Source organism: Ailuropoda melanoleuca, chromosome 7 (genome assembly GCF_002007445.2).
Source record: "Ailuropoda melanoleuca isolate Jingjing chromosome 7, ASM200744v2, whole genome shotgun sequence".
Lineage (NCBI taxonomy): Eukaryota > Metazoa > Chordata > Mammalia > Carnivora > Ursidae > Ailuropoda > Ailuropoda melanoleuca.
Genome location: NC_048224.1, coordinates 71,615,334 through 71,628,574, shown reverse-complemented (window position 1 = coordinate 71,628,574; position 13,241 = coordinate 71,615,334). Strand labels below are relative to the sequence as shown.

Here is a 13,241-nt window from a genome sequence, read left to right as displayed (position 1 = left end):
TATTTTTGCTGTGTCCTAAGAATGCTTTATTTCATTTAAATCAGAATCTAGACACAAAGCAGTTACATAAACGCTTGTTTCACCATTAAGCCAAAAAGGTACAGGATATTTAATAATTTTTTTTAAATTTTGGAACTTGCCTTTATTATCAAGTCTCCATTGAGAATATAAAAAAATGGGTTCAATGTGTATTTTCCCTTGCTTGACTGGAGCCTTTAACAGAAAGTGCCATCCCTCACCCTCACCCTGGACATGGCCAACATTATACGGAGCCAGGAGTGGGGGGCATCGCTAGGGGTCTTCTGCCGTCCCCAGGGGGAAGTGCACCCACAAGTGAGAATGCGCCACCAGATACATCACCAATAGTATAGCCAGCTCTGTTTTTCAAAGATAAATATACAGTATTATCTAAGTTGTTTTTTTTTTTTTTTTTTTTTTTGTCCTTCATTGTCATTTGGTCTTTGTAACTTCAACTGTTTCTACCACAAAGTGCACAGGGAAAGAAAAAAGAAAAAATCCACCCCAGCCCATGTATTCAGCTTGACTACAACAGTTACATGCTTGGACAGGGGTGGCAGTCTGAATGCCCAGCTTGGTTTATATTTTAGATCCTCTGTGGATTTCAATTTCTGGCTCTCCCCCTTGCTACTGAAAATAAAAAGCCTACTTTCCCACCTTCTGGCCAAGTCAAAAGTGACCTTGAGCCTAGCAGAATGTCAACATGAATATCAAATACCATTTATCAAGTGTTAAGACTGTAACACATCCAAGGAGATGACAGTAAAGCTGTGCTGTGGCAGAAAGAATTTGGGATTTGGAGCCAGAAAACCTGAGTCCCAGCTCTCCTACTCAATAGTCTATAAGAACGGGGGCCAGCTGTGTCTTGTCCCACACTCAGCTTTCTCTACACAATCAAGGGAATAACGCTAATTATCACATCATAAGGAATTGTCAACATGAAGGCAGATGATACAACGTATGTAAAACACAAGCAGAAAATGTAAAAAAAGATGAGCAGAAGCAGTTAATACAGTGTTGTCAATGTAACAAAAACGATTACTGGATAATTCTCTGGGCCAACCAGTGGTTAGACTAGCCTTCCAAAAGAAGGAGGGGAGCCCAGTGGCCTGTAAAGCTCACTTCCATCCAGCGATAGGGACATCAAAGTCCCTAAAATCCTGCTGCCTCAGACCATCTTTATAAACAAACATCCAAGTTTAAAGATGGCTTGCCCCAGAAACCTGACCGTGAAAGCTTCATAATACCTTTTAATTAAGTCTCAGGCTTCAGTGACCCCAGATTCAAATTCATAGCAGTGAATCAATGCATCCAGCTTTGGAAGGTTTGGTTTTAATGCTCTTAACAGGGTTTTAAGATTTGTAATTTTTAAAGACCTTTGACTCAAAATTCGAATATAAAAGCATTTGATGGATATCTGAAAAGATTATCTCAACCTTATGCAAATGAGAAAGCAATAAACTAGATCATTCAAAATTACTAAATTAAAATTAGCAAACTTCTTTTTCATTTCTGTAGAATATGAAAAATAAAACAGGAATGGTCCCTAATTTTACTGCTTTACTGTCCCTTGAAAAATGTTTCAAAAGAGAAAATACCACCACCACCACCATTCTTAGCATCAGTATTATGAAAACAGTTACTACTCCCAAGTGCAACTTCAAGATCAAATAAATCAATTTGAACACTTCTGGCTGAAAAAAAAAAAGAAAAAGAAAAGAAAAAAGAAAAAAGAATTAAAAAAAAGGCAGTGCCTTCATTCATTTCCTTTGATACTTTTTTATAAGATATGTCAAAAATTGTCCCCAAACGCCCTTCCAGATTAAAAAAAAAAAAAAAAGCAAAAGGATATTAAATCTAGGTTAATTTTTGTGAAAGATGAAAATTTTAACTGCTGTATTGATTTTTAATACTCTTTAGGACTCCCTGTATAATGCATGTATATATTAGGCTGATTTAATAGGACTTGGTACTTTATGTGACTATTTTAGGTAATTATGAAGGTTTATAGTTACATACTTTTATGATACTGTACATCATAACCAGATTTTAATTTATGTCAATATCTTAAATACTTCAATCCCAAATTATAATATTTTTTATTTGGAAAATGTTCCCCTTTTAAGTATAATTTATAAGTATCATATTATCAAATAAATTGTATAAATGAACTTCCCCCATAGTTCCAATCCCCTGAAAACGACAGCTGGTTTAGAAATCTCTTCTACATAAATATCATGCTCTTGATGAAATCGACAGTCTTTTCATGGAAAAAAATTAAAATATATGCTAAAATTAGAAAATGCAAAAGACTGTCTAATTTTCAATTTCAGAAAAGTGCAGCTTGAAATAAGGCGAAAAAAGAAAGAAATTATGTCTACTTATATTTAGGATGGGCTTTTTCTTTTACATTATCACCATAACTTAGTAGAATTCTGTAATGACACCAAAAACTTGAATAAAAACAACATTCATCTGCATGCCAAGATTCCCTTAAGAAGGGACCGCTGTGTATAAGCCACCTGTTGCCTTTTCTGCCATATAAACCACTCATGAGCGAATACGTATCTTTATAAGTTCCAGTGTGTGCATCCACCATAATGTAAAAAGAAGGATTAGTCTTTGAGAAAACATCCTTTTTTTGGCATTCTCTTACCTTGAAATCCCCTCTAACATTCTTTATACAGTTCAGAACTGGTGCATGGACATAATAGGACATTATTCCACAAAATGGATTGTTATTCATATATCGTGTCCAAGATTGCCACAGCTGCACTTTCCCATTTCCAATTTAAAACACTGCTCTGAACAGTATTCAGAAGGGCTAGGGCCACTCATGTTTTGATACAAAACAGTCCCTTCTAATTGATCTTGGTGATTGAATTGGTATGATGAGGAATACTAACTAAATAACTGCTTTCACTTCAACAATAAATGTGTCATTATCCCTTTCTTGAATTTCTATCTGGTTTGTACTTTCTTTTTTTTTAAAGGCAGTTGGGATTTTCAAAGTTCAACAAAAATGAATAACACAAAACATACTTCTATCACCATGAAATTTCTTGCATGTTTTTACTGCAAAAAATATATCCTCTTTCTTCACTGGATTTCCCTAGAAAACAAGAAAACATATATGCATATATGAGTCCGTGTCATATTAACACCCACATTCACACCCATGTTAGGTCTCACATGCCATACAGGTGACCTTCACCAATGTCAAGGACATCAAACCTGTTTCCAGGATTAAGTTCCAGGGGAAAACAGGAACTGGAGTTCAGCTGACAAGTCCTCTGACGTCAGCCAGACCTAAGCCCAAATCCCAGCCCTACCCTGTACACAGTGTGTCATCCAGACAATGTTCTTCAGTCTGCTCGTTTAGAAAATGGTCAGAATAGCCACCAGTGAAGCTGCTTTCATTGCTACATTTATTCAGCACATTATAACTGCCCAATAAATGTTAGTCACCTTCCCTTTCCTTTTCCCAGCTGGTGAAGATTGTGACAAAGGGAGAGAACAAGTGGGCTGTGTTCATGTACAGTGACTCCCTTTTGTGGGGCCCATCTCACTTTGATGTTGAAAGTATTTTTATGGCCCCTTTATTGTCTACCCAAGTCTAGGCTACAGCAACATTCTATCTTCTGTCAAAGGGAGGATTACTTCAAACACTTGGGCTCGGAGAAGGAGGGACAATTACAAAGCCCTGAGCTGGCCCAGACCCAGCTGACCACTCAGAGGAAAGCGGCACACAGGGAGACTGTGGACAGCCTACACTTAAGGCCACGGCCTGCTTTGTGGGATGTTCTGACCCTTTAATCAAATGTCTTAGGCCTTTGATAATATTCAGTCATGACTCAAACATCATCTGGGGCCAGTTTATAGTGACATTTAACCACAGCTTTGTCATATTACTCAAGACACTAGGAAGTTGACCCCACCAGACTGCCCAGAAGAGCATTAAAGAACAAGTAAGGAATCATGTCTAGAAAGACAGGTTTTCCCCCTTAGGAACTGAGCAAACATTACAGATTCTCTCCCATTACTGCAGTGTGTGTACATATATTCATCTTTGAATATGCAACACACAGAATTCTGTGTGACCGCCTTGAGAAGAACAGACAACACTTGAGGGTGAGGAATATATTTTCCCTTCTGAGGAAGAACTGTTAACATCCTAGTGAGTTTCAGGGGTCTTCAGGCTCATCCAGGGGGCTGGACCATGGGGATGCCATAACAAATAAGTTCATTCTGAAAGCTCTGCTGGACAGTGGCAGGTGAGATCAAATCAAAGTCTCCAGCTGAGAGGAGATGGGCTTGAGGAGAAGGCTTAGGTAGAACCGGAAATGTTTGAAATCATCCTTCTAGGAAATGGAATAGATATTCCAGTAAACACAAGCTGAGTCATCGACACGAGAAATGACCGCCGGCACACTGACTCCAGAGCTGTGGCAGGAAGTTCTGCACGGAGGCTCGGGAGTGAGTCTATGCCCTCACAGTCCTCATGCTCCCTCCCCCAGACTCACTGTGTGACCTTGAACAAGTACTGCTCAGTCCTCTCTCTTCTCATGTGTAAACTAGGATAACAACCGTGCTCACCTCATAGGGCTGTTATTAGTAGAAACACGCTATCTAGTTCTTACCTGGCACGTAACGAAGGTTGGGGTTTTTTCAGTAGATACTTAAAGTGCTAGACAACGTTATCCACAGCATGTAGATTTTCCTTTGATGTGCAAGGAAGTTTTTCTTCTATTACTTACACAAAGTGGTAGAAAAGAATGGAATGTGGTAGCACAAGAAGAGTCCACAACCTCTGTGCAAAACTCAGGCACTGGAGTGAGGGGAGGCCCATCGCCTTTGTCCCAGATGTAGAGGGCAATCTGTCAGGACAGGAGCCGGCAACAAATGAAGGACCTTGGCCAACACCACAAGCGTAAGAAGGTACAAAATATCTCAAGGAAAAGCAGACCACATCTTCTAGACAGTACTTAGACTGAACCGTATCAATTTGACAATATTCAACAGATTTTTTTTACATATAAAAATAGTAACTTCATGTGGGTCAATCTAATCTTTTATTAACAAGAATCCATATTCTGGCCGCCAAAAATTCCAAAGTTGTCATAAGTAATTTCAGGGAAGCTATTTTAGGGTTCCTAAAACATCGCAGTGGAAGATGAAAGAAAATATTACCATGAGGCTGGTTTTCTGCAGTACGGTAATTACATACCTTGACTAACTGCCTTGCTGAAAACATCTAAAACTGTTGGATAAAATATCTTTAAAATAATTTTAAATGGATTGCTAAATTGCCACAAAAATATGGAACTTGTGAGAACAAAAATGCAAAAGGAAGAGCCTGGGAAAAGGTCATCAAAGGTAGTTTTCCTCAGTAGGCAGATAGAGAAAACTGGTGATGCTGAGTTTCTGACAGGAGTTAAGAAAATAAAGCCATGATGCACCCAAAGTGGGGTGTCTAAGAGCAAACCCCACATAAAGCTGGGACTTTAGAGCTAGATGGAGGGGGAAAATCATCTGTAAATCTCCTCCGAGATTTTGTAATCAAAACCCAGGGCTCCCTAATTTGTGCCACCAATGTGGTCCAAAACACTTCAAACAGTAATTTAAAGTGGTTCCAAATCAGTATAACCCTGTAGCAGTACGAAAAGCAAATGGAAATTCTTTCTGAGGAACCTACACCTTAATGTAGGACTCAGAGGATTACCACAGATACAGTTCCAAGCTAGACTACTCAGAGAAAAATCACAAAAAGCACAAGGATGAGGGTGGGTGATCAAGAGCCAGCAGACACAACATAATCAGACCCAAAAGACGGCAGGTGTTGGAATGATCAAACACAGATTATAAAATTACTACATTTAATACATGTTCATAAAGAGAAAATTTTCAAACTTTGGCAAAAAAAGCTTTTCAAAGATTATATAAGATAAGCAAATTTGAAAAAGAATGAACTAAACTTCTAAAAATAAAAAAAATTAAAATGAAAAATTTAATGGTTAGGATAAGCAGCATATTAGACAGTGGTGAATAAAAAATTAGGGAACTAAAAGATGAAGGCCCCCAAAACACCTGCAATGTAGCACAGCAGAAACAGAGGTGGGAAATGTAAGAGAAAAATTCAGAGCGCTAGCACACATCTAAAGATCCAGGAGGAGATAACTGAGAGAACGGGGGTGAGAACATGCTTGAAAAGACAATGGCTGAGAATTTCCAAAAACTATGTAACAATCCTATTATAGAAAGGATCAATGAATCTCATGCAGGATGTGTTAAAAAAAAAAAAAAAGTCAGCACCTAGACATCTCATAGTGACACTGCAGAACACCAAAGACAATCGTAGAAGCAGGCAGAGAGAATGACAGATGACTTACAAAGAAGCCACATGAGACCGATGCTGATTTCCCAACACCACAGCAATAACAGAAGCCAGAACACAGTGTAGTCAGGCCACAGTGATGACAGAAAATGACGGACAACCCAGAATTGTAAACACAAGGTAACTAAGTTTCAAGAACAAAGTTGACATAAATGTTTTTAAAGGAAACAAAAAATGAGAATGTACCACCTCACTGAAGGAAACTCTAAAGGATGTGCCTCAGAAGAATAAAAATGATCCTACCTGGGTACAGCCACTCTGGAAAACAGTATGGAGGGTCCTCAAAAAGTTAAAAATAGAGCTACCCTATGACCAGCAATTGCACTACTAGGTATTTCCCCAAAGGATATAAACATAGTGATATGAAGGAGTACCTGTACCCCAATGTTTATAGCAGCAATGTCCACAACAGCCAAAATATGGAAAGAGCCCAGACGTCCATCGACAGATGAATGGATAAAGAAGAAGTGGTGTATGTGTGTGTGTGTGTGTGTGTGTGTGTGTGTGTGTGTGTATATATATATAATGGAATACTACTCAGCCATCAAAAAGAATGAACTCTTACCATTTGCAATGACGTGGATGGAATAGAGGGTATCATACTAAGTGGAAATAAGTGAATCAGAGACAGACAATTATCATAGGATTTCATTTATATGTGGAATTTAAGAAAAAATGAACATAGGAGAAGGGAAGGAAAAATAAAATATGACTAAATCGGAGAGGGAGACAAACCATAAGAGACTCTTAACTCTAGGAAACAAACTGAGGGTTGCTGGAGGGAAGCTGGGGGGATGGGGTAACTGGGTGATGGGCATTAAGGAAGGCACTTGATGGAATGAGCACTGGGTATTATATGCAACTGATGAATAATTGAACTCTACCCCTGAAACTAATAATGCACTATATGTTAATTTATTGAATTTAAATTTTAAAACTGTCCAAAAAAAAAAAAAATGATCCTACCTGGAAGGTCTTAGAAGTAAGATGGGGTATTGAGCAAAGACACTGGGAAATACATGGTTAAACTAATACAAATGTGAATTACAGAAAATAAACATAATATTTAAGTTGAGGGGTTAAAAAAAAAAAGAACAAAAATACTAACTAACAAAGAGCATATAAATTGGGAAGGGGAGGGGCTCCTGGGTGGCTCAGTTGGTTGAGGATCTGCCTTCATTCAGCTCAGGTCATGATCCCGGAGTCCCAGGATGGAGTCCAGAATCAGGACCGTCACTCAGCAGGGAGTCTGCTTCTCCCTCTGACCCTCCCACCTCTTGTGCTTTCTCTCTCTCACTCTCTCCCTCTCAAATAAATAAAATCTTTAAAAAAAAAATAGGGACGGGGATAATCAGAGTTCAATTATTCTAAGTCCCTTGAATCTGGGACATCAATTACTTAGCCTTTGTTAGGTTAAGAATGCATGTTAAAATATTTAAAATAACCAGTAAGGTACTGACAGAACTTCCAAAATAGCGGAGGAGGAAAAAATAGAAAAAGAACAAAAAATAATCTCTATAGAAAGTAAGGAAGTTTTTAAAAGAGCCAGAGAGAAAATGGGAGGGAAAGATAAAATGAAGTGTTAGAAATCAATTCAAATATAATGGCAATCATGTTCAATGTAAGTATAAATTTGCTACCTGTTTTAAAGACAAAGACTGACAAAAGGGGAGGAAAAAAAGATACATCCCATCAAAGAGAAAGAGAAACGCATCTAAAAGAGGGCACAAAGGGGCTATAAGAAAAAGATGAGAGACAATTAAAAAGCAAATCCAAAAAGAAAGCTGGTATAGAAATAGAGCAACAAACTACATGTTAGGGCAAAGAGCATGACAAGAAATAAAGATGAATTCATAAGAAGATGTAAGGATTCTAAACTTGCATGCAATTAATTAACGTAATCTCAGAGTAAAAAAGCAGGAGTTGGCAATTATGAGAGGAGACATTGTCAAATGCACCATTATTATGGAAGACTTTCCCATTCCTCCCTTGATAAATGATAGATCAAGCAGACAAAGGCAGAAGGAAGGGAGGGAGGGAGGGAGGGAGGAAGGGTGGAGGGGGGAAGGGAGAGAGGAGGGAAGAGAAGGAAAAGGGAAGAAAAGAAAGAAGGGAGGAAGGAAAATTAACTTATTAGATTAAATCTATTTCTTCCTTAATCTAATAAAGAGAATATTATACCAATATACATTTTTTTGTCCATTTATGAAAAGTAAACATGAACCAGGCCACAAAGTAAGCCTCATATTTCTAATTACTGTTATATAGACCACCATAATGCTAAAAATCATTAACACAACACAATAACAACACACACAAATATACCAGGTCGCAATGAAAAATGTATTTTTTAAAGTGGGTCACAGTCAAAAAAAAAAAAATGGTTTAAAAGCCTCTGCCCTAGAGGAACTCCTGCCAATGATTGTCATGACACACATCCAAAAAACCTCATAGAAGTAATTAGTGGAATAGCAGAAAACGCAGAGCAATGCAGAAGCCCACCACCGGGAGAACGGGTAAGTAAACTGCTCTAGTCGTAGGACACACTCCTGCAGGGAGTGGAAATAAGTCCATTAGAGCTGCGGCATATATCAACGTGGAGGAGTTTCAAGTTGGAACAATACTCATGGTACACTTTTGTTTATCTAAAGTCCAAATGGTTGCAAAACTGCATAATGTCTTATTCAGGGCTACAGTCCTATGCTGTAAAAGATGAAGAAAAGGAAGAGAGAATTCAAGAAAGCGTTTACTAGGAAGAATGAAGGGGACACAGGAACGTCACATTCAGGCAGCTTCAAAGCGACTGGGGTTGTTCTAATTCTTAACCCAGGTGGTGATTACACAGATATTTTGACTGAGCTTCATACCTCACATTCGTTAGAAATATTCTTTGTAGGTATTTCATGTTTAATAGATTCCTGAACCTGAGTATCTATACCAAAGTTCAGTCATCATTAAAAACATCTAGGCAGACTTAAGCTTTCAATTAGCCGTTCTTTCCTTTCTATGGAAAGGAAGAAGGGTTTTTTACATGTATGCTTTTTCCCCAATAAGCTACCTCATCACATGCAAACAGCTAAGAAGGTAAAGCCTTGTGCATGCCCTTTTGGCTCCTGGCATGCTGCCAGTGCTCCTGGCCTCAGTGGCGTGTCAAGATGGACCCCACCATCCTACGATACAGGTTCTTGCAGAGGGAAAGGTGGGGCTGTTCTAGGCAGTCAGATGTGCCTGTGAATGAAACCCACGACAAAACCTTCTTAATGATTCGGGAATGATGAATGATGGGACGCCTGCCTCCAGGATGATTGGTCACAGATGTCCACTAAATGCCGGGGATGCTGGGGTCCCAATTGGCATGCCACGGCTGCCTGCTGGGGACCAACTGGCTCGGTTCTGCCCTAGACGGCCAAGGACAGAGACACAACCAAAGTACCAAATAAGAGCAAATAAGAGCAAAGGTGCTTTAATGGCAGTTTTGCATGTTTTTAGAAATCCACCTTTGCACCCATCCACCTAGCTTTAAAAAAAAAAACAAAAACCAAGAATCACAGACGCAATCTTTTTCACTGCTCCTTCTCCACCTACATGATTCAAATGAGCTTACAGAGAAAGACCTAATTTACTGGAGAAGAATCACCTTGGTGGGGAGAATATACATAGATGCTCTGGGGGGAAGGGGTGAGCTATAAGGGAATAAAAAACACCCTTTATTTCAAAACACATGAATTTTTTATTACTAAGACTTTTAACAAAGAAACTATGACGTACCTCATGTTTTAAATCTATCGTAAAGTCGGATTTCAGGGATTCACTCCTTAACCTCTTGGTAAGCCTAGAAAATAGATACAATTTGAGGCTTTTTTTTTTTAAATCAGAAGAAGCATCGAATAAGAATAACACATTGAGACTTTCTAATGTTTGAAACAGATTAAAAGCACACATTTCAAGATAAAATTAAGAGTTTCACATTTCCTTGAGGCAAAGCCCTGTGAAAACGGAATTTTTGTTCAGTAGGAAATGAATGCAAGCCTTTTTTGCAAATATAGCATTCACTGTTTCAACATCTGGCAAATACTATAAAATACAATAGAATAGATTAAATGCCTTATGTAAAACAAAGCCACAAAGTTTATTGACTCCTGATAAGTGTATTGACTTCTGACAGAGAAAGAAGACAGAAAAGAAAAAAGAAAAGCGTGCATGAAAGAGAAACAAAAGTTGTTACTTTTCAGTCGCATGCTTTTAATAACTTAAATGAACTATAACTTGTGGAGTTTTTAGGGGAAGAGAGCATATTGTTTCTGGAAAGAAAAAACATTTAATTTCAAGTCCTTTTCTTAAAGAAATCTTCAGTGGCTCCTTTCAGTGCGGAGGAGAGCCCCATCATTCCCTTCCACTGTCCCCTAGCTTCTCCATACTTATCCATGATAGCCATGACATACACCTGCCTGCTGCCTAGTACACCCACACCCAAACTTCACCTGGCAAACCTTTCTTCAAGATCAAACTCAATGGCATCTTTTCTGTGGAACTTTGCCAGACTTGTCCACTGGCATAAACGGAAACGTCCTTTGCTCCCAGAGTAGGAAGCAAGCTCCATTAACTTTATCACACATGCCACATCCTGGTGTGTATACGTCCCCCTCTGTGTGGCAGCTTCTTTTTACTGCCCACTGTGCCTGGCCAAAAGGGGCACTCAGTGAGCTGTCTGAATGAATGAGGGCAAGATATTCTTTGATTTTAAGCTGCATGAGGTAGAATTACATACCTACTCAGACCGCTGAAACACCATACGGTTCTATATCTGTCACAGGGCTAGAGACCAGACCATCGGTTTCAATTACAAACACCCTAACACATATTTTAAGGGCAAAGATGTAATACTGATTTTAAAAGGAAAAGTAGTAATAAGTTTCAAAACTCTTTACTGAGTTTTCAGCCTAGTTGAACCACAAAGATTTCTTTTTTTTTAATTTATTTTTGGGAGAGACAGCAGGAGCAGTAGACAGAGAGAGAGAGAGAGAGAGAGAAAATCTCAAGCAGACTCCACGCTGAGCATGGAGCCTGAAGTGGGGCTCGATTCCCAGGACCCTGAGATCATGACCTGAGCCAAAACCAAGAGTCAGACATTTAACTGACTGTGCCACCGAGGCACTCCAAGATTTCTTTAAAAATTTACTTTTAATTAAAGGAAAGAAAGGACACAGGTTATAATTTATGTTTAGTATTAAAGCATTTGTCTTGGGATAGATATTAGTGCAACTTGGTGGCAGGCAGCTCCAAACAGCCCACGTAATCTCGGTCACATCCCTGCTCAATGCTGGCCCTCAGATTTGTCAGGAGTGGGTGAGGATACGTAAAGAGACAATGTTCTCAGACACATTCCAATATAGATTAACAGAAAAAATTCTGCCCTGGCGCGGATTCTTACCCAGTTTGAAGTCTTGCAAGCCAGTTTTTATAAACAGACAATATCAAGGTAACTTTGGAATCTGGACTCATGCCAACGGCCTTCAAAATCTGATCAGGCCACATTCAGACTCTGAAGACAGAAAAAGTCATACCTGGGCTTCCTGCCACAGGCAAGGGACACAGAGTTGGGACAGGAACCCAATGGATAGGACATCCATTATTAGATGGCCATGCATCACAGGCCCCTTAAGCTTCCTAAACAATAAAATACCTCTGATGTATTGCCCTAAACATGCTCTCTGCTTTTTTGACTTTTTAAGTTTCTTTCTCATTCAATTCTTGAAAATTTGTACTTGGGGAAAAATTCAGAGGGGCAAAACTTGAAGACCACTGAATTTCTTTAAGATGGACAATGACTAATTTGAGGATACACAGAGATGTACACTGGAATTTTTAACTGGCTATGTCTAGCAGCCCACAGAGTCTACCACAACCTTAAGTGATGGTTACCTCAGCGGCACGAAGGTCATGATCAGTCAGCCTCACTGACACCCAGAGCCTAAGTCAGACACCTTGCAAATGTGTTTCCAGTTCTAAAAGTGTGCAGGGCATTCACCTAATTTAAAAGGCAAGTTCTAAAAGTGGGAACTAGGTTTTACTTTTCCATACAAGATAGCACAGGGGTTTTCCAAATGCTAATTTCATTAACCAACAATGCCAAAAAAAAAAAAAAAAAACCCACACAATTAAGGTCAGAAATTCCAATTACTTAGATAAAATATTTCCTCATTAAATATTCAGTTCCTGGCAAATACGACATTTAATATTCAGCTTTCCTATTTTTAGAAGGCTACCTAAGTCATGTCCCAATAACACAGCTCTAAAGACACAACCAGCAAGACTGGAAACTTGAAACAGACAGGGGGTCCCTTCAACTCCATATTGGAAGTACCTAGCTAACTTTTACAGTTGCATTTGTGAGCTAGTCAAAGGAGCAAAATATTGAAAGAAATCTAGGTAAGTTTTACCGGTGACAAAACAAGAGAAAAAACCAGTAACATCAACCTTTTTGAAGAGATCATCTTACTGGAAATTTCTCCAAAAATGCAAGTGTGTTCTTTTATTGACACTATCGTTAGAAGACCACACAGAGGGGTGACCAGGAATGCTAGGTGGTGTTAATTCAAAACTCACTTATGTGGGATTGCCAGGGCAAATAATATTTTTGGTGGGAAAAATCTAAAAAAGTAGACTGGTGATGGGTAGTAAGGAGGGCACGTATTGCATGGTGCACTGGGTGTTATATGCAACTAATGAATCATCGAACTTTACATCAGAAACCAGGGATGTACTGTGTGGTGACTAACATAATATCATAAAAAAACATTAAAATAAAAATTAAAAAAAAAGTGTGTGT

General features: G+C 38.8%; 1 protein-coding gene across 1 annotated transcript in view; it reads right to left on the bottom strand.

Moving 5' to 3' along the window:
* B3GLCT (beta 3-glucosyltransferase) overlaps nt 1-13,241 on the bottom strand; it is a 130,717-nt gene that overhangs the window by 52,699 nt on the left and 64,777 nt on the right. Inside the window, 3 exon segments of the mRNA XM_034665043.1 lie at nt 3,061-3,130; nt 4,776-4,895; nt 10,181-10,244. Coding sequence (XP_034520934.1) covers nt 3,061-3,130; nt 4,776-4,895; nt 10,181-10,244 — 254 coding nt within the window.